Source organism: Clinocottus analis, unplaced genomic scaffold (genome assembly GCF_023055335.1).
Source record: "Clinocottus analis isolate CAN_PGR_092001 unplaced genomic scaffold, fCliAna1.0.p SCAF_4, whole genome shotgun sequence".
Lineage (NCBI taxonomy): Eukaryota > Metazoa > Chordata > Actinopteri > Perciformes > Cottidae > Clinocottus > Clinocottus analis.
In genome coordinates, this window is record NW_027176153.1 from 11,738,885 (window position 1) to 11,760,268 (window position 21,384).

General features: G+C 41.8%; 2 protein-coding genes across 4 annotated transcripts; one reads left to right on the plus strand and one right to left on the minus strand.

The window, feature by feature from the left end:
• Positions 1 to 1,024: 1,024 nt before the first annotated feature.
• Positions 1,025 to 9,910, plus strand: borcs6 (BLOC-1 related complex subunit 6). 3 transcript variants are annotated; one of them, XM_068598658.1, is made up of 7 exons: positions 1,025 to 1,058; positions 2,204 to 2,832; positions 3,221 to 3,407; positions 3,658 to 3,840; positions 6,682 to 6,845; positions 6,999 to 7,082; positions 7,575 to 9,910. In XM_068598658.1, exons 2-7 carry the CDS (start codon positions 2,215 to 2,217, stop codon positions 7,698 to 7,700), a joined length of 1,362 nt encoding a protein of 453 aa, XP_068454759.1. In that variant the 5' UTR covers positions 1,025 to 1,058; positions 2,204 to 2,214; the 3' UTR covers positions 7,701 to 9,910. The 3 variants fall into 3 exon arrangements, with proteins under 3 accessions (XP_068454759.1, XP_068454761.1, XP_068454760.1); XM_068598659.1 differs by lacking the exon at positions 1,025 to 1,058 and adding an exon at positions 1,154 to 1,230; XM_068598660.1 differs by lacking the exon at positions 3,658 to 3,840.
• A 1,251-nt stretch (positions 9,911 to 11,161) lies between these two features.
• Positions 11,162 to 15,710, minus strand: si:dkey-72l14.3 (Glyco_hydro_56 domain-containing protein). Its single transcript, XM_068598481.1, has 6 exons — positions 15,111 to 15,710; positions 14,004 to 14,252; positions 13,364 to 13,510; positions 13,089 to 13,175; positions 12,675 to 12,869; positions 11,162 to 11,628 (listed from the first exon to the last, which is right to left on the minus strand). The coding sequence occupies exons 1-6, from the start codon at positions 15,708 to 15,710 to the stop codon at positions 11,245 to 11,247; spliced, it is 1,662 nt and encodes a 553-aa protein (XP_068454582.1). The 3' UTR covers positions 11,162 to 11,244.
• Between the last annotated feature and the right edge of the window lie 5,674 nt (positions 15,711 to 21,384).

Genomic DNA, 21,384 nt, shown 5'->3' on the forward strand with positions numbered 1-21,384 from the left:
CTTCTCATTATTTAAAACTCCTCTCCAGTCTGCTCACCATCAATTTAAATAATTGCAGACACAATTCTTAAATTCATCAATGTTTTATGAGGCAAAACAAGAATAGCTGTTTTTCAGCTAACTTGAACAGACATAACTGTGTGACATTTGTTTGTCCTTTTGCAAACAGTAAATTATTTTATTGAGGACTGGACATGATCAGACACCCGTTTGTAAAACAATACTGTGAGCATGATGTCACGAGAGGGGATAACAAGTACGCATTATAATTTTTTTAAATTTTATATTGTAAGAATGTTGTTAACAGAAATATTTTACAAGTCTTTCTATGCAGTATTTTGGCAAATGTAAATTTCGTAAATCTTAGTTTTGCATGGTCATGATCATACCTCCTAAAAACCACGTACCTGATGTGTTGTGATGTGCCACTAATACAATTAGTTTTTCTAAGAGACTGTTATTCATTAAGGAATCAACACTTTGTACTCAAGGTTTTCTGATGTTTATATGAAGTATTGACATTTTATATTTTAACAAGCATTCCTATTTATGTTTTTGGATTAATACAAGTATTGTGTTGATTGTTTACTACCCTCACCAGGAGGTCAGAGGTCAGACCACGAGGATGCATTACTTCTATACAATTTTCATTTTGAAGTCATCAATATGAAACTACTCTTCAGGAAAGTTTTTTCCTAAGAGATGTGGTGTTTGTCTCCATCTGTAGGAGAACTGATATACGTGCAGGATGCATAGAGAGAGACAAACAAACTCAGACATGAGGGAGTTAAATGTTGCTCAGCATGTCTGGAAATACTTAGGTCTGTTTTTGATGTATCTTACCAATAATGTATTAAGGAATGTAATGGGTTGTTTTTTTTCAACAAATCGGTGAAATACTTTTATCATTAACATTAAAAGAAGATTGTAAAATATAATTATTTAGCTTGAGACGGTATTATTTCTGCAAGGCGGAACTCTTCTCTTGAGATTTCAGGGGAAGGATTTCTTTGTCGGACTCGCTTGTCGCCTACATTTTCTGAACAGGAACTACACTGGTGAGTGTTTTCTTTGTTAAATGTAAGCGACGCGGTACAATTATATTCAGATTTTATTAGATAATGAACATGTTTCACACCCATTCACAATGTGTCGTTTGACGGTGTAAGACAACAAGAGACGAGCTGTGAAAGCGTTGAGACTCAAAGGCCTGACACCGTTCAACAACATGTAGGTTAACAGCGAGCTAAGAGGCTAAAGACGAAAGGACGTCAACTTCCTCAACGTTGACAGGCTGTTATTAATGTCTTCTTCCTTTCTTTGTTCCCGTGTGTTTGTTTGTTATGCGACGTAGTCACTGCCAATGGACGTCAACCTGCACAGGCGTTGTTTGTTTAAAGTCGCCATAATGCAATGCTATGTAATGCTATGTACGCTAGCACGAAGTTAGTTTACAAGCTAGGAAGAAGCTAAGCAACCTAATATTACGCCGTTGACCACGATTAAAATGTGTAGGATGGTTACATCGTTTGCTTGAGTGACAGTCTTCACTTAAACACAGCTAAGGCGAGGGTTGAGAGATCTAGAAAGGATAAATCAATCTGTCATTGCAGCATTTAAATGTTCAATCTCTATAGCTCCCAGTCCCTCCTCAGAATATTGTATTCAGTATATTTTTTCACTTTCCACAACACCTTGCTTCATGCGATAGACCGAGGCCAGGCCATTGAATGCAAGTAAAGGTCTGTAAGCAGAGGGGCTGGGAAGTTTTTTTTAAAATATGATGTAAACTGAAAGGTAATACACATTTGTCAAGCATCATGTTGCGTCATAGAAGTTACAGTGGCAGCACTCCCTTTACACCTCCGACCATTGTAGTCAACAGGACTACTTAATATTTACTACTAATGAGTAGCAATATAAATGTGTCTGTACCATTTCAATAATGAAAACTGTTCAGATCGGACTATATTTTATTGAGGTAGAGTCCTTATTTTAGTTAACTCAAACTTGTTTATATTCCATTTAACAAAAAAAAAACACCATTGTATTAGTATTGAAATATCACATTTACAATGGTTAGTAATTATGATACCCATCCCCAGTCAGCCATGGTGCATGGTAAAAACCCCTTTGACACATTTGAATTATAAATTAAATATGGATTTTAAAAAGTCTCTAACATCCTTTCTTTCTCCATCAGCAGGTGGAGGGATGAGTCTCTCCCCTGTGATTGGCACCGAAGTGCCAGAAACCGCTAATGGGGTTGTGACAACCGTCTCTTCAGATAACTGCCCTCATGTTCCGGTCTCTGTAAAATGTGGTGGGAGCAGGGTGCCCTGTCCTGGGGAGGCACCGGTGGACAGAGCCCTTGGACTCACAGAGGACCGCGTAGATGCGGAAAACAGAGTTTACGATGGCGAAGGCCACTTGGACACGGATACGTACAATAATATGAGAACATCTACTATTTTATCACTACACACCTCTCATGTGACAGATGCCTCGCTCCCTGCTACCTCCTGCCCTGGAGGCTTAGAAGACTGGGAGTCAGGCTCTAAAGACACAGACATTAGTGAGGCCTCTAACAATGCTGAGCTTCCTGATGCAGCTCTGTTGTGGGACCCAGCACAGCAAGCACACTCCAAAGAGTCTTCTCAGCGAGGAGGCCCTGTAACTACAGGCAGACAGGAAACAGAGACTTTAGATGGAGACATCGACAGTCGAGACGAGGAGGAAGATGGAGAGAAGGAGAAACAGGACGAGGAGGACGATGAGAAAAATGAAAAAAAGTGGATAAATCAGCGTGCAGGAGGGAGAACAGAGGTGGAGGTGAGTGGCGCTTATATTCATATTCATTAGAGTATGTGTACTAGAGAGAGTGGAGGGCATCGTAGGATTAAGAGAGATTAACAGATTACATTAACAGATTACATTTGCACAATCTGAACTGTGTTCAATGCAAGTAAATGTTGTGGAGATATCTTGATTTAACTGCTCGCTTTCAAATAGATGAACTCTGAGACTTCAGTGTGCTTCAAATGAACTACAACACATCAGTTAGAAGAGAGGGTTTATGAACAGGAAGAAACATACGTAGCTCTTGGGCTAGTTTCATCATGCTTTTGTTCAGCGTGATTTAATAAGCGCTAACTTAACTTCTCTTATTCACTTCCTCTTCTATTCCGTTCTCTGTTCACCGCCTCACCCTTCATTTTAGTCTTCAAGACACTACTCCTCCTCAGCCCCTGGTCCAAGCACCTCGTCCTCTTCCGCTCCTCCACCTCCTCTTCTTCCCTCAGACGATATCCCGTGCCCTCCCCACGTCATGGCCCAGGTCTGGGTGCGTAATGTCAGGGGGATGCAGGACAGCAAGAGTCTGGATGAAATCAGCCAAGCTTGTGGAGGTAGATATCTGTCAAACAGGTTTGATTTTGTGTTTACTGCAGTTAAGCTCGTTCACCGTCTCTTTACTTGTATTCTATTTATAAGCCCACAAAAAAACTCTTTAGTAAAGCAATAAATGAACAGAAATATAGTGGAATTTGTAACTACATTAAGTCGGACTTCCATCTCTTGATAAGCCGTAATTACTGTAGTAATTACTGGCATTATTTTTACAACTTTATTCAGCTGCTTTTGGTGTATTCACCACAGGTGGTTCGGGGGCACGGGTAGGGGGCAGAGGTGGCCAGTCAGAGGGCCGGAGGGCCACAATCTCCTCAGCTCTGGAGCTAGAGGGGACTGTCAGCCAGGATGGTGACCTGACTCACTTCATCACCAAGAACCTGGAGCAGAAAATCAAAATGAGCTCCAAGCCCAGTCTGGACTGCAGTGACTGTGAGTATGGAGCCGAAGGAACCCTCACAAGATTATTTTCAAGCTGATTAAGGGAATTTTCTTCATTATTGGAATTCATAATGCGCGTGCTTTTAGTGTACGTTCATGCTTGTGAGTGTGAACCACTGGCTTGGTCACGCCCGCCGCGCTCACTGCTCTCATACGGTGATTACAGCTGATTTGTAAGAATCAGAGAAAGTGTGACTACATCCCATATACAGTATATATGTCGTTATCTATTGGTGCGCTTTATGTTGTGTTGCATTTGACTTGCAGAAGAAATTACGAAAATAATTTTCATTATCAGATAGATGGACCTTTCTCAAAGGTCCTGTGTTTATTCAACCCATCCCCCTCCCCACGCACTTACTCGCGTGTGTACTCGTGTTTTTATACGCAGCTTTCACTCGTCACTTCGGTGCTAAGGCCGAATTCAGCGTATTTCTTGGTTTGCGTCCAATGCCAACGTTTTTACCTGGCGACTGGGCTGGAGGATGTGCGTAGTGCAGTGTTACTTTTATAACTGCGGCAGACAAACTGTTTGCATGTTCCTCTGCACAGGGAGGTGTCAGAAACGGCATTTCAGCAGGTTAATAGCATTTTTACGAGCAGCGGTGCTGGTGCAGGGGTTCTGACTTTGAGTCCGATTCACAGCCAGCTTTTCCTCCCAAAAGCTAATGGGCCCAGTCAGCCACCAGCCATCATTTATGCATAACTCTGCTCATGTCTAACCCATAATAAGTAATGGAGAATTGATGCACTATCCTAAGCAAACTAAATGCTGTATCTGACGGCTCATGAGGAACTGATGGAGGCTTGCATGAATCATCGGCCACCCTGCAGATTTTCATAATGCAGCAGCTTTGTTATGTTACCTTGCTGTGTGCAAACTGTACTTATTTGGTAATTTATATTTCCCCTATTGTAGTAATCCTATTTGAGTTTTTTTTTGTAAAATATTTTGGAATTTAACAACTTAACGATCATACAGTGCAGTATTTCCCATCAATTACATACGGTCGTTTTTAATTTTTACTACTAATATCCTAATTATCTGAATATAGTTTTTAGTGTTCTCAACGGGAGGCCGGCTGGTCTTCACAGCGTGCACAGCAACTGGCTCTAATTAGGCTCTGAAAATAAAAGGTGGCTTGCGACTCCTACCCTGTCAGCTTTATAGCACCCGTCTTCTGGACTGTGCCGCGAACTTAATGCTCGCTGAGCCTGGTCTCCCTGTGGGGAGTGATGACTGGATTGTCCTCAGTGCAAACACTGCACTGTATATTTTAACTTGATTTCTGTGGATATTTGAAGTAGCTTTTGCTCATGGTAGACTCATGTGGAAGCCCCTGAAGCATGATTAAATTGAACATGCGTAATTGTGGAACAAGGTAAGTTGAGCATTAAAGTGTCAGTTAATCAACAATCATCATTTCATATGGTGAGATTCAAGAAAAATGACTGTGCAACTGATAAAACTGAGAAGTATCAATCCAATAAAGAGTTCCATAGCTTTGTTTGAAGAATAGTGAAAAAAAGTGTTGCTATAACAAACTTTACACGTGTGATGCTCACATCTTTTTCGCGGTCAAAAATCTAAGGCTTCATGTTAAGAGAGAGAAGCCTGCTTATTGATTAGACGGTTGTGAAATGGGGTTTTGTGAAGTGCTAACTTAATGCAACCAATACGTTCAACACTAGTGAATAGTTTTGGTAATCACCATATTCTGTCTGCTCCACATAAGGGATGTACAGATCAAACGATGCCAGCCGTAACACAAAAGCATCTAAATGTTGCAACATGTTCAATACTAACTTGTCCTGGCTCATTAAATCCGCCTCACCTCGTGTTTAACGAGCGGCCCAGACTTAACCCCACAGAAATAGAAACAGGATAGTTTTTAAAATGCTCACACGTGGAGCTATTTCAGTGATGAAATCATCTCTATAAATTCAGCAGGTTGAAAAAGTCAAGTGTATCCATTAGCAGCCATCTGTTTTGTCAAATTTTCAAAGGGAAAAGCGTCTGAACCGCTGCCCTTCACCCAGAGGAAAAGCCCATCTGTATTCGAGTGTCTGCTGAACTGGCCACTCAATTTAAACAGGGAACACAGTCAATATGCCTCCTCGCTGGCAGCTCATTCCCTCTACCTGCTGATTCAATTAGGATAGATGACTCAGACTTAGTTTAGACTGGAGGGGTTTAGAACTGAGGTCCTGCTGCAGCCTGACAGGAATCAATTTCAGAGACGGAAACCTGCTTATTTCGTTTACTTTGCGATTCAGAGCGTATGTGTTCCTTTAATCAAGTGCCATAATTTGTTTAAATCTGTGCTGGCTTTCTTTTAGTAAGAGCAGCTGTTCCTTCAAATGAGAATAATTCTTCATTCGCTCTGGCATGTAATTTGTGTGACTTTCAGTTTATTTTTTGCTTGGAAAACCGATTCCTTTGAGGTTGTCATTATTAGCTTGGCTTGTGCTTGCACACGTGTTGTTCCTGTTTGCATCACCCTCTGCCATCCTCTGACTGCGTTTGTTGGTCCTGAAAGAAAAGCAGTCCTCATTTATTTTCACAATCAATGAATCATTTATCATATACCAAGCAAAAACGATAACATTAGCTGACCTCTAGCTTCTCAAATGTGAGGAGTTGCTGCTTTTAATTATTATTATTTTTAAAGTCTTTATAGATTTGGTGTTCGAACAAAACGGGCTCTTTGTCTCCTCACAATTTTTTTTTTCCAGCTTATACTAATTATCAAAAAACAATTAAAAACACATGTTAGTTGCAGCCTTACTTGTGTATATCGTTCATTAAATTTCAGAATTATTTCTTCCCAGCGGACTGCTCAGGTCCCATCTTCCGCAGCCGTGGTTTGTCACGGAGACCAGCAGACATCCCGCCCATTGATCCAGCCGTCCTATTGGATCTTCAGAGACACACCCAGGAGGTGGCGCACAGTGTGGAGATGATGATGCGGAGCCTCAATGGAACTATCCAGAATGTGAGACTGAAAGTCTGTCTGTTCGTGATGCGTAGGGTGTTTAGCTTCATTGTTCTGTTTCATCCTCTAATATCGTCTCTCACACTCGCAGACACACTATCGCCCAAATTTGTTTCTGTGATTGATTGGTCTCTCTGTCCATGATTCTTCTAGATGACTGCTCTGAGTGTGGGCTACATCCAGACCTACAGAGACTCTGTTGACAGCTTGGGAGAGTCTGTGGACATGAGTATAAAGGTGTGTGTGTGTGTGTGTGTGTGTTACTTTGACAGAAAGATGTTCTCTGCCTCTGGGAAATGTTGGAAATTACAAAACATATAGAGCAAGTTAAAGGTCCTTCAGAATATGAATTTTAAAAATATATATAAATGTTCACTCATAGGAATATAGATTGATGATAGTTAAGCTTTTTTTTTTTTACTCTGTCGACATTGGAATTGTGCTCTCTTTTCTACATCCTTTTTCCATTTCATAGTCACAAACATCAATTTCATTGAACAGGAACAGTGTATTTTGTTATCTTGAAACCTGACAAAAACAATGTAAGTAAACTAGAAAGTAAATACATTTTTGGTGACCAAAACTAATCAGCTTTTCTTTTTTTTTTAAAGAGACAATGGGCACACTATCATAGTTTTTTTTTCTTTTCATGTTGCCATCATTTTACTCATAGGTTTACATTAAAGCATCCACTTTTTTATTGTCCGTCTTGTATTGTTGCTCCCATAGGGCATGTACACACTGATGGCTCGCTGCGAGGAGTTGGATCGTTCCATGCAGCCCATACACACCCTGGCGGCCCAGATCAGGGACATTAAACGCACCCTTGACGCTCTGGAGGCGATCTGCAAGTAGATCTGCAACCTGTAGGCCTTGAAGACACGCCCCTCAGCCAGCTATAAAGACCCAACATCAAGCGCATCCTGTTTTGAGGCTGTCTGCAAGTAAACCCACCTTTCTGCAGGGAGCACACACACTGCAGCAAAGAATAAGTGCACCTCTGGATTCCAGGAACCATTGCTACTCGGCATGCTGGATTATTGGCTCTCATAGTCCCGCCGCTTCTTCATCATTTGAAGATGACCACGTTCGTTCAGTGAGATTCCAACTGAATTGTGATTAAGTTGCTGTCGGGCTTCAACTTTCTCTTATTTATTTTTTATTTTTTTAAAGCCACCCTCACTTCCTTCTACAAAGTTGTTGTGGAACTAAATCTTACAAATTAATCTGTTTTGGAGACACGTGGTGCCCTGAACACTCACACGCGTGCACACAGACACAGATCCTTGAATATGCGTTTACAGTCTGAGGAGGAATATTGTGTCATGATCCGTCCAGGCCGTTTTGTTCAGATTGCACTAATCTTTCCTCCCCACATGGGGGCGATGTCCCTCTCTGTCTCCATTCGCTTATGAAGAGGCCATTATGTCTGCTCAGAAGACAGAGACTTTTGCACAGGAAAAGAAAGTCGATTTTTTAATCTTATGCAACAAAGATCAGATTGTTTTCGCTGCAGGCTTAATGAGAAGAGAGGAGCATCGTGTCTGTCTCCGTCTGTCTTATAAGAATGTTTATTTATTCAGTTTTCTCAGCATGTTTGCTTTTGCGACGACGTTGCAACTTCACTGCTACTCTGTCACTGGGAAAAACCAGTACAGCCAGAGTTTTTTCCCACTGTATTCTGGAGCATTTGCTGGTTGTCGAAGGTTATGAAACCGTTTTACTTGTTCGACTCTGATGCTCTCCTGTCGTTTATCAATTAAAATCTTCCAAATTTTAAAAATCAGAGGTGAGCTTCTGCAATCCAAAGCCAGCTCACCTTTTGTGCAATCCAAAATGTTTTTGTGCACATCACCGGGAAAATATCTAGCATTAAATATTTAAAAGTCTTTGTCCTTAATTGACTTTTAAACATCAAAAGTAGAAAAATTTGATACATTTAGACAACCAAAAGACTTTCATGAAATCTTATTGAACGTCTAATTTAAATTCCAGGCATGCAAGTAGCAAACAAACTGCCTCGAGTGTCATTCATTCTGTTAATCAACTTCTAGCCAGTTCTGGTTTGCTTGTGCTTGTGCTGAAGCCGTCACAAAGAAGCAGCGGCTACGTCTCTGTGCAGCTTGTCCTCGCTTTTGTTTCTTTCAACATTGAAAAAAGTTTGGACAACTTGTTACAACAAAGGAAGATTCAACGTCACTGCAGTCGGGATTCAGCCTTCGCAGGGCAACTAACGTGGACTTGTCACAATAAATTGAAGTGAGTATTTATTAATTTACTCTGAGAGAAAAGCTACTGAGCAGCTGCAGCGTCGCTCGGCTGTTACTTTACCGACCTGAAGCCATTTGCTGTCATGGAGCTTTTTACTTGAATACATGGAGAGACTGTGGTACGTCTGTCATTGCACTGGTGGGTGGCCTTGTGGTAGATCATTGTACTATTACTTTTACATATAGCTATTACTGATGGCAGCAAAACATGTTGTTTGGTGGATTTTGGGATATTCATCTAAAAACTTTATGAAAGCAATACTGGAAGCAACATGTGTCCACATGTTAGCCTTGGTTCTTCATTGTTAAGCGTGTTTATGTGTTTTCACCTCTGTGAGAAAGATGTTAATGGCTTCACAAAAAGCTCTCATGGCATTCTGTGTAAAATCTGCTCTTTGTCTCATTGTCGTCTTCCTCAGCCGTGTTGGCAAAGAGGAAGGGCTGCGTCTTTTAAAAAAGCATACATTGAAGAATGGAACGAGTCTGCTTCCCATGATGATACGGAAATATACTCCAACATGTCTGTGGTTGTAAGGATGTTAATGCTCTTTTGCAGGCGACGGTAAATGAGAGGGGACATTTGGGAGTCTTGGTAGATTTACAAGGTGAGAAAGGATCCTTGAGATATGAGAGATGTCCTTGTTCATAATGTAAATGTACGATTAATGAATTTTCTGTTGTACAATCAGATGATGCACCAGTGTAGATATGATCTCTTTCTGTAACTAAAAAACAATTTAGATACCCTTCGTCTTGAGTGTATATTTTAATGAGAAATAATAAATAAATTTACATGAGCTGCAAGAAAAAATGTTTCCTCCATCTTTTTCTTTACGTGTATTGCCTCAAAGAGAACTCAAACCCTTTGGTGCTTAAAATAGTGGATGTAAAAGAACCAAATATAAACAACTCTGACTTACAAAAAAAGATATCCAGGTGCTGTATTTTCTGAATGTAACGATTTGTCCTTAAAGTTACAGTTACTGCATTTATAACTAACTTTATTCTAAGCACAATAAGAGTTGAAGGATCTTTAACATGCCGGTGGGACAAATAGGTCTCGTTCACTGCAGATATTTTGACTTGTCGCAGCGGTGTTACTAATGGCAGGAGCGATGGCTTTGTTTCGTTGTCACAGTAAGCTGTGGCAGAGAGCCAGCTTGCTCAATACCAGGGCCCTGAAACCTCAGCAGCTAAATGGAATTCAGCCATCATTCATTTGATTATTTATACTTGTGCTTTTCCCACTGCGATATTGAAAAAAGGGCTTTATCAGAACTCAGGCAGTGGATGCTTTAATAGAGCTGCAGATGGGTCTCTTGAAGACAAAGTAAAACCTGGACGTTTGAAGGTCAAAGTTGACACTGCAATAGCATTAAACCTGTGACTCTCCAACTGCTGCTTAACTAAGTACTGCAGCATTTATGAAAATGACAAGCTCTGTAAGGCAGATTAAATGACCGGTTCACCCAATTTACAAATAAACAAAAAGTCTCCCCGACCTTTCTACTATCTAGCAATGCAGATAGTTTTGGTTTCATTTTAAGGATTTCATATAATATTCTTTGACATCTCTGTTGCCATACCAATTCAGGAAAGGTGAATATAATTGAATTTTTTTAGCTGAACCAGCCTTTTAACCCGACGCGTCTACTGAATGGAAAAAGAAACTCGTGAGCATTTTAGGCTTTAAAAATATGAAATAATTACTGTTTCACAAAGGACTAAAATGTATAAACAAACTGTGCAAAGAAGGTATAAACCTGCAGGTTTTACAGACCGCTTTCACACACGTGTGACAGTGTAACGACTGTCTGGCTGACTTTATGACAAAAGGTTTATCTTGTCACGTTTCTTTTCTCCTGAAAAATTTCAGCCAGTAGATGTGGGGAAAAGTGACGAGTGTTCCTACCACTACTGTCTCTTGGCACATTCAGTAATAGGTTTGAAGTTCCAGCTGTGAACATTGTTTCTTTTTTTCTTTAAAATTGTTTTTTTGTTGTTTTTTTTTACAAAGCAGCACACCTGAAGCTAGCAGGGATTCATTGTCTTGCTCAAGGGCACTTCAGAAGGGCTCATATTGCAGCTAAAGCCCAGTACGTCCGGGTGAGGGATGGTTCGTTCTCATTTTAAGGTTTCAGGCAAAGACTTCCGGCCACCAGCAACAGCAGAGCAGTGAGGTTCGGGGCACTCTGTGAATCCGTTCCACCGGCTGTCGTTACTTCCAGCGACGGCGTCGGGCTTCCGGTTCCAGGTGAACTGCTTCCTCTCAACTCGATCACAGAGGCACCTTTTGTTGTAGGAGTTGCTGTCGTCACCGATACATCTCCAGCAGTTTCTTTTGCTGTAGCCCGAACGGATGCCCCGTCTTTGGGGGACTGCTGGTCTGAGACGTCCCCGTCTGCAGTCTTGTACCACTGGCATTGGAAGTCCTTCTTCCAGACCTCAGCCGGGTCGGGCTCAGTCGGTCTCGTGTTTGTGTCCGGCTGATCTGTGGCTTTTTCTGCCTCCTCCTGATGAGTAGAAACATGATGTTCAACATTGCTGCTGTTCCTATTCACAGGGAATTTTATGACATCAGTCTGAAAACTCAATATTACATAGTACGGGTCAAAGTCAGATGGAAATAACAAACTTTTCATAATGTTCTGCAGTTGCAGCAATATTCAGACTTGTGTCTTCCACTTCATGACAACTGAGAAGTGATGAGTGCTCCCGGAGAACACAATGTTCTTGTGTTCAGTGTTGCAGCATTTCTTCCTCTGTTGTGTCTCAGCTACTGTTTCCCACTCTGCTTTCTTACTGTCTAAAGACAGAAGATCCTCAGGCTACTGGACTCCCTGTTGTTGTCTTGGTTATCCTTATCAGTCGTGACTCAAAAAAAGTTGTTCGCCTTCCAACTCCACACAGAAAGAACATAAGTTGAGGACTTGTCTCTCCTTTAAGAATCGCCTTTCAACATGTTCAGTGTCGGAGAAAGGCGGAAGTCAACGTGCTTTTTTAAGGAGCGTTGTACCACAATCTTAAATCTCACCATCGTGTGTCCTTGTTCATCTTTCTACAAGTATGATGACACGCGGTCCCTGACGCCCAGTTGTTTATTGCAGACACCTCGCTCACACTTGAGCTACGTCAATCCATATCGATGCAACACAGACAAAGTTGCTGCTGCAACGACAACATCAAGGTGCGTGACTTTAGTCAGTCATGTAATGTGAAAAACACGACTTTCAGACTCGCAATTACAAGTCAACAGGTTGTGTAATGAGAACAGTTAAGCGATCTGACAACAAGTTGTGTGACTGCAGTAGTTTAGGCTTTGCGTCGCTAATTAACTGGAAACTAAAAAAAAAGTAACATGACTCTTTGGGTCACCGGAAACCGAACAAGTCTGTTTTACATCTGAACAACAGGTCTCATGTCGTCATCTATTTTTAACTCACTGTAGGAGTGCGATTCAGGATAAATGACATCTGGAACACAATTCATAAACAGAGCTTCGTGAAACCAGCACAGGTACATCTTGAAACCTGCTTAAAATTCATTACCCTCGCCTCACCTTATCCGACACCTTCTCCACCACTTCGGACGGCAGTGGGAGGTGGAGGTAGACGGAGCTCTCTGGATTTTGACGGACGCATCGACCCTTTCCCTGGCAGAGGGAGGCTGAGCAGAGCCGGGTTGCCGTGGTTACGTTGATGGAGTAGGGTCCCAGGACCTTGCGGACAAACTCTGCCAGGTCTTGACACTCCCTCTGGGGGTGGACAGGTTCATTAAGGAGAGACATGTTTGCCAATGCAAAGACATCTTTGAAGTTTTAATTAGGGAGATAAAAAAGTTAGATGGTAATATTGTGTGTTTAAGAACTGAAATCTTCAAATGTACTTCAGTGAATTCACGGTTTAATTTTACATGCACACACGTGCAGACATATTCTTGGGTGTATGCACTTCATGTAAATGTGGCGTTGTACCTCGGTCTTCGTCTCGCTCTCGCCCCAGATGACAACTCCAGCTGTTCCCATGGCAGCACTCTCTCCGATGGAGCTAACCAGGTCAGCCTGTTCACAAGACATCATACAAAGAAGCGCTGTTTTCGTCGTCGTACTCTTCATAGTATGATACAGTACAAACACAGTTGTACTTGTTACCTGATGATACATGTGTAGACCAAATACACCGTCCGCTTTCTATTCATTCTCTTTTTCAAACGAAGACACGGTGAGTATCTATATACACGATATCTCACCTGGGACAGGAAGGTGTTAGTCGATGCGTAGACGCTCTTGACCAATGGGAATACTGGAAGATCCGATGCAGTCCCAGTCAGAGATGCTACTCGGAGTGCTTCTCTGATTTGACTGGACAGGTGAAGACTGGCTCCGGAGGTCTCACACTGTGAAAAAGGGGGACAGATGGTACACATTTTCTCCTGTAAACCAGGTACATCACATGTATTCAGTATTCAATGCTCAGGTTGCTTTAGCGTGAAGGTCCTTCTCTTGGCTCACAGATTTGTTGCCAAGCACTGTTTTTTGACAAAGAGAGGTTTTGTAACTGTTTACAAAACCTCTCTGATACCAAACAGTTTTCATTTTATTTGTTTTTTTGGTGTTACACTGGGAGCTGTTAGCTGCTCATGGGACCAGCTTGAGTACTTTTGACAACTTATTGAGACTGGATCTCTTTTTCCTCCCCACAGTTTTGTTCCTGTTGGTATCCTGCCAAGTTGAAGTGATTACGTGAACGCAGGCTTTAAAAAAAACACACATTTTGTGTTAGAGGTACAATTTGGTTTAATTTAACTGCAGTCATGATTGTAATCCGTCTTAACCCGAAACAGAAATGTGAAAAGACGTGCAGGAGTCCAACACAGTGGTGTTGCCCACCTGCAGCTTCTCCAGGGTGAGCAGAGGATAGAGGGCGGAGCTTCGTTTCCATAGCCACAGAAGCTCGTCGTTGAGGGCGGTCTCCGCAGCGGGGCACTGGCCGGTGTAGTTGGCCAACATGGTTTGTGCGGGATCGCCATTGTAGCAGCTGGGGTAAGGGGAGAAGCCCCATAATGCTTTGGGCCTTAACCTTTTGACCTCTCGTAGAGTTTCCGTCATAACTGACTGGGCGGCTGCCTCGAAGTCCACCTGTGACGACATCAACACACCCTTTACACACCGCTCACACACATTTTACATCGTTCAGGGTTTTTGTGAATCAAGATTATGAAATCATCAAACTGAACCCAAAATGTGTCGCGTTTTTTTAGAGCTGACAGTTAATAATTTACATAATTCTGGACAATTTGAAAATCAGTGAGCAGAACAGTTTGACGGCAGCATTGGACTTAGTGAATAGTTTGACACTTCAGAAAAATACACATTTTTGCTTTCTTGTTGAGTTAGATGTGAACATGGATAACTACGCTCATGTCTTTGCGTTACATTTGAAGCTAGGGACAGTTCATGTTATGTTTTCCAATTCAGCTTCATTCACATTCACTAAAGGCTTTTGTTTGCTTACTATTCTTATCTTTCTCCAAACCGACTGAACGTAGTTCACGGAATCAGAGTGAAGTTGTTTTCATCCTTCATTGTAGCTTTGATGCCATGTTTCTGCTGAGGGAATTATGCAAAGGGGAGCTCACTTTGTCAGGTCATCACATCATGTAATTACATATTGCAACTCTGCCTCACTCACTGCTTTTGTGCTCCATAAATCCGCTGCGTCCTTCCTCTTTAAAATGTGCTCACATCATAACATCATAATACAATGTCATTGCCAACATGACAGCAACTTTGGTGTATTGACCAAAACCAAATGGTACCATAACGATATGATTAGTATTCAAGTCCCACTGGATATTTGCAGCAAAGATTATTTTCTTGGAACAGTTGGAAACAACTCCAACATCTGCCAACAACTGTGAAAGTGTATTCTCCACTTCCACTCCTGATCCGTCTTCTTTCTCTTCTATCTCCTTACTCGTTATCATCTTTCCTTACCTGTGACCACTTTTCCACCTCCTCCGGGGTCCAGTTAGGAAAGAAAGTCTTGAGCAGGTCTCTCGATGCCTCCAGATACATCGCCTGCCTCTCTCGGTTCCTTGGCCACTGGGGGATCCACTCCGCCCAGCGCAGCACCCCCAGCCCAAGGTACCTCGGGGCCGGTAAAGCTGCCTCCAAGTCCTGCTGTGTCTTCTGGAGGTGGTTGTCCAGCCGCGTGTGCTGTGGTAGCCCCCCATTGATCGGTGTGTCTTTGTCTATAAAATAAGGGTAGTTCCCCAGCGTGTCCTCATAAAAGACGGCCACGCGGCCCTCCCGTTCCATCCCGAACGATCGAGGATCTGGCCGCCCGGAGCAGGAAGAGTCAGGGATGCCCCAGAAGATGATGAAAGGCTGTCCAGACAGGAGAGGGGGGCACGCTGGCTGCGGTGGACCAGCAGTCCCCAGGTCAGCGAAGGCCGCCAGCAGAAGAAGGAGGGGCAGTAAAACTGAAGGCTGGACTCGAAGGATAACTGAAGAAAAAGTGCGCTGAGTCCGTTGATTGTGAGGTTTTGGTTCAGGCTTTGGTTCTGGACGGGTGCGTGGCTCGGCCCACGCCATTGAAGCAGCCAGCTCTCAGGACGTCACCCCTTCAGGCCCTCACAGCCGATCATGTTCCTGTTGAACATATAGAAGTCAAAGCTTCACTCTGTCGGGTGGTGTGGTTATGATCAAATGATGAGCAGAAGGCGAGGAAGGACAATCAAATTATTCCTGTATCATTTGACACTCATTACATTTCACTTTAATTTATCGTCACATACATACTCACTTAAAATGTGACCTCTACATTTAACCCATCCTAAGCCTTGAGGAGCAGTCGGCGCCTGGGGAGCAACTTGGGATTCAGTGTCGTTCAAGGACACTTTCACTTTTCCGAAGGAGCCGAGGATCATAACGCCAACGTTGTGATTAAAACCTCGCTGAGCGACAGCTGCCCCAAAGCTGTCCACGATGTAAATGAAACTAACATTAACAGATTGCACATACAACTCACAAAAAAAACATTCTGAATTTCATTCTGAGTAATTGGGAGATTGTATCTTGACAGACGGGAAGACCCATGATTTTGTCTTTTGTCATAACGTCTAAAATCTCCTGATAGTTCTTTAAATCTTTCTATTGAGCTGGACTTTATTTTGACACTTCTATATCTTATTTTAAAGGCTTAAATCCTCCCTTGAACTGTTCTCATCTTCTCTTGCATCCTTCGTATCGGCCATTTCAAGGTGTAGTAAAATCTGTGACAGCTCATGGGGTTCCCACAGTCACACATGCCATGAATGAAGCTGGTTTATTTAATATTTCATACACAGATGAAGGATGGAGTAAGCACTGAGTTGGGGGTCCAGATTTTAAAATGTTATGCAAGGCTCTGCACAGAAGTCAAAGAGAAACGCTGTCCTTACATCTAACGCAACTACAATCATAAAAGTTCCAACAGCAATGTATGTACATTTTCCATCTTGATTTTTGTTGCAATTTTTCATGTTGTCCAAAACCATAGTGCAACAATGAAGAAATTATTCAAATTACATTTTTTAACAATGTACATTTGTTTTTTCTGTTTTCAGAAATTACCTAAACTATTATCATTTTGGATAAATGCCTGACATAAAAAACCGTGTTTGCGGCTGACATTTGCCATTATTCTAACATTTAAGGTCTGTTAAGATAATGTGGATTATCTTCTCCATCATGAATTTCAAAGTCTGCCCTTTGAGGAAAAACGTGAGCGTAAACACCTCTGCCCGCATAAACCATGTGATATTGCTATTAACCAAAACCCTGGTAAAAACAAAGCAGATTAAGGATCACCAAACATGAAGCAGCAGAACAACCTGGTAAAGTTGGACAACATACTGTATAATCCAGGTGTATTTTAACATAATATTTTAGGAAACAATTTTAAGAGACGAATCCATCTCTTGCAGACTCAGTTTAAATCTGGAGAAATCGCAAACTGTCAAAAGTATTCTTGGCTGTCTCATGATTTGACCTCATACTATGCTGTCAAATTAATCGATGTAGCTGTAGAAGTATGATATGAAATAAAGTTCTGCTGATGTAACAGACGACATCGGAGGAATCCCTTCCATACAACACACAGGTAGTTCTCAATAATGTGCCTGGATAGCAAAACATTTGTGATAAATATACAGTGTTGGTTGACAGTTACACTGGCGATGCTTGTTCTTGTTCAACGGGCAGCACGAGATAGTGAGGAGCACTAAAAGTTACTCTTTTAATGATATGGTGCTGAATAGCTTTGTTTACAGGTAGTATAATAAAAACAGACCGTGAACAATAACAGCAGAGAGGATGATTTAACCAACAAGTGTCCCAATGGAATTTGATGGAAAATATTGTAACTTTGTCCAACATGTATAACTAACATACGTGTTTTACACAGAGACATAATCTACTGATAGCCACATATAAATTATACAATTGAGACAATTGACTTTTGGAACTAGTTTACAAAATGTTTGTGCTGTAATGTTGGTACACTGTAGAACTGTACAACTTGAGCACCGTTTTTTTTTAATTTTTTAGCCTGCATTTGTTGAAATTGGCACCATTAAAAATATGCTGAATTCGATATTAAATGTAAAAATGTTTGTATCGTGTCTGTGTGTTCACATTTTACTTTGTCACAGCTGCCGCTGCAACTGCTCACGACGCGTGAAATACCTCAGCTTGGTCGGTCCCCTCGGTGTTTCGCTCCAACGTGAACCCATCTGCATCTCTATTAATTTGGGGTTCAGACCACAAGCGACACAGCAATCATCAATATGAGCTGCAAACTGATGCCCTTGTTGTATAAATCTAAATTGAGCAGCATGGGCTCAACTTTTTTCAGCGCTTCAGTGACACTTTGAAGTATCAACAAAAATAATATGTTTTTGTTTTGCCCTGTTCTGTTTTCCACTAGCCAGTTCCCAGATCTATTTACTACGATAATGAGCGCTTGAGCAATACTCCAACGGCCACTTGGCAACGGTGTGGCGAGCCAGACGTTGCCGTTCGGTTGCTTTTGTCGCTCGTAGTGTGAGCTTGGCATCAGCTGTTCAGGGCATCTGACATAGCCTGAAGAGTGGAGCCACTTCTGATACTGATAGCAGTATCAGAAGTGGCTCCATTGCAGCCTGAAATGCTATTGCCTGAGTCTGTGCACCAATCCAATACCATATAATTGATCTACTCATTTATGCTACACTGGAACAACAACACATGTCCCCCGCTTCTCAATCCATACGTCCTGCTTGATCTGTACCGAACGTGTCCAACTGTCCAGCTACTTCCTTCATCAACGTCGGAAAAAGGATCGATGTGGCCTGAAATTGATGACGTAAGTTTGCTAACGAGTTAACCATCACACAATCGTAATTTGTAAAAGAGATACATTATCACATCCACTCTGTGATTTTGAGTACATAGCTGTAAAAACAAAAAAACAAAGGTTGTCAGAATATCCCCAACAAAAGATATTCTTGTTCACCCGGGAGAGTGTGTGTCTCTTGTGGAATCGAGTCAGCGATGACTTCTTTTCCTTCACTTTAGTTGCGTACAACATCTAACCAAGTGCTTTTGCTGCCTCATTCGGTATTCTGATGATGATGGTGAAGAGTGCTGTCTAACACCGAGCTGCATAATCTCCCATAAACCTTCAATTGAGTTGAGACCAGACTGCAAAGGCCATTGCATATGATGCACAGTGTTTCCATTTAAATCAAACTCTTCAGTGATCCAGTGGAAGCGTCTTGTTATGTCTCTCCACTCAGTCAGGTTTTTATTTTTCTGTTCATTTCGTCTCAGTTCTGGATGATGTCTTTGTGTTTTTCGTTTGAACGCAGTAATGATGAACACGACCGTATTGTACTGTGTCCCAGCCTCTGGTGTTCACAAAGGGCTGTAGCAGTTTCGCGTTCTCCAACTTATTTTCCTTCACCGATAACTTGTCACGTTTTGGTGAAAAAGGTCAAGCATTTGCTTGTTAGCGGTTGAAACCTTTCTTACAGCCCAACTAGCTGCACACTCTCTACCAAGCCATTAAAAAGGTAAAATATAAACACCACGTGACGAATGTCTGGTGGAGTTAAAGTGCAACTCAAAATGCCAAGGGACTCTCGTTACATTATTATTCTCCATGCAAAATACATGTGCACGCTTTAAAGGTGGCCAAATAAGAGAATACAGCTTTAACCTTTTTATTAGCCAGGCTCATTCGACCTCTCGTCTGGTGGCGCTACGCTGGAAATAATGTGATGCCCCTAAACTCATTCTCCTTGGGCCAACAAGAAATGGAAAAGTTTCTCACAACGGAGTGACGGATTTGACCAGCGAGTGCCATCTGTCCACGCCCACGCAGCCGTGTCTAATCGGGCTCAGGTGAAAACACATGTCTGCAGGGCCATCATTTCATTTCAGCATTGAACAACCTGAACGAGAAGGTTGAACATATTCAAGAAGAAAATCCCATTTTTGTAAGTGGAAGGTTAAAGTAATCCATCAGATCCCCACCTGCAGTCCAATTTAAGCATTTTGCTTAAGTTCTTATCCACCAACCTCCGAAGAACACTTGAATAAGCTCCAAGATCTCCAACATTATAAGCCACTAATACTGAGTGGGTCAAAGTTCACTGAAGGCCCAGTGTACTGCGTGTATCCCAGTGTTTCTAAATCCATCGTGTGAAAAATGTGGAAAGAAAACATGAATACATTTTTTGTTTTGTTTTATTTATTCCAAATCTGTGGAATATCGTGTTAGATGCTTTAATAATGCTTTCTAATTGTTTTGATACCTTTTTTTTATTGGCTTTAAGGAGAGAGTTTAGGACTCCCTGTTATTGCTTATTCTTAATTAAGATTCTGATTTGAAGTTATTATAATCATAAATGCCATTTATCTGGTCTCAAACGGCTGCCTTTTTTCATTCCAATAGCTGCAGCCCCGTCACACTAGTGGTGAAGGTGATGGCTAATCTGTTCAGACAAAGCCTCTGGTCTGTGTTTACTCGTCTGTCTGGGCTGAGGCTGATCCTGAGCCCACCGCCTCCGCAGCTCAAGGCAAACGTCTCCTCGTGGTTATACATTGTGTCGGCTTATATATTACATATTAGTTTAAAGCTTCACTTTGAAAAATCAATTTATTGAATTGTACATTGCGAACAAACAAAAAGAAAACACATTTAGTTGATTGTTAATAACACATGCGTCAATAATTCATGTCAGTATCACGTTATGTCCTTCAGCCAAGAATAAAATTAATGAGCAAATGAATCCAGCTTTTACTTCTTTTTTTTCTTCTCTCGTTTGAATTTTTTCTTTCACAATTAATTTCTCTTCAATGAACATTGCCCTGCTATGTTGAAGGGAAGGCAATCTGGTATTTTAACCATGCTGCCACATGAGGAAAACAACTTGGCAACCGGAGGCTGTGAAACTCATATGTTTCTATTTCAAACGACTCAGGAAAAAAGATAGGGAACACCGTAATGGTTTTTCTTTTTTTCATATTGAGCCTTTCAGGGAAAGAGTATATTCTAGGGTTGCCCTTTTCAGCAGCCTTCTCATTTACAGTAAACAAAAGGTACAATTAAGTAAAGCAACATGCACAATACCAGGGCCCCGGCCCACCGAAATGCAACAGGGACACGATTATTGTAAACAATCACAGTTGTTTACTCTGCAGTGACATTTTAAAATGGCTGCTGAGAGGAGTACCTGCTGGGGTAAGTTACTGGTATTCTACTTCCCCGTGTGCTCTGTTGGTGCTGCTGCTGCTCAATGAACCGAGAGGAAACGCCCGTAGGATCCAATCAAGGCGTGAAATCAGCGAGATTAGGAAGATATATGCGTCACTCCGGTCTAATGCCAAGAAAAGAACTGGTGCAGCCAGTGAGTCAACCCAGTTGGTTTCAGTGTTTAGAGGTTACGCTACATTTGACCGTGGACCAGGAGTCCTCCCAGCCTCAAGAGTTTGCATCTTTGATATTGTTTATGTTATAAGTTGTTGATTTGACGCAACAGTGCGTGTTGAGTATATTGTGTGTTCGTGCTAACTGCATCGTTAGATTGCTGGACTATATACAGGATTGGATGTCAACCGGTTGTTGCCACCGGTTGTTGCCATTATCGCTCAATAAAACTACATTTCTACACCGAGGAGTCTGAGAAAGCACTCATCACATCACTGCCATAACATCAAGCGCGATATCATCTGGGGTCAGCTT

What these genes read in the sequence shown, in the direction of transcription:
- si:dkey-72l14.3 (XM_068598481.1), bottom strand. Translation starts at nt 15,710, where the DNA reads ATGGCGTGGGCCGAGCCACGCACCCGTCCAGAACCAAAGCCTGAACCA. An exon ending in TCACCCTGGAGAAGCTGCAG is followed by an intron (nt 13,511 to 14,003) that starts GTGGGCAACACC and finishes CCTTTTTCACAG; the next exon opens with TGTGAGACCTCCGGAGCCAG. An exon ending in TGGAGAAGGTGTCGGATAAG is followed by an intron (nt 11,629 to 12,674) that starts GTGAGGCGAGGG and finishes TCTACTCATCAG; the next exon opens with GAGGAGGCAGAAAAAGCCAC.
- borcs6 (XM_068598658.1), top strand. Translation starts at nt 2,215, where the DNA reads ATGAGTCTCTCCCCTGTGATTGGCACCGAAGTGCCAGAAACCGCTAAT. An exon ending in GAGGGAGAACAGAGGTGGAG is followed by an intron (nt 2,833 to 3,220) that starts GTGAGTGGCGCT and finishes CCTTCATTTTAG; the next exon opens with TCTTCAAGACACTACTCCTC. An exon ending in TCAATGGAACTATCCAGAAT is followed by an intron (nt 6,846 to 6,998) that starts GTGAGACTGAAA and finishes TGATTCTTCTAG; the next exon opens with ATGACTGCTCTGAGTGTGGG.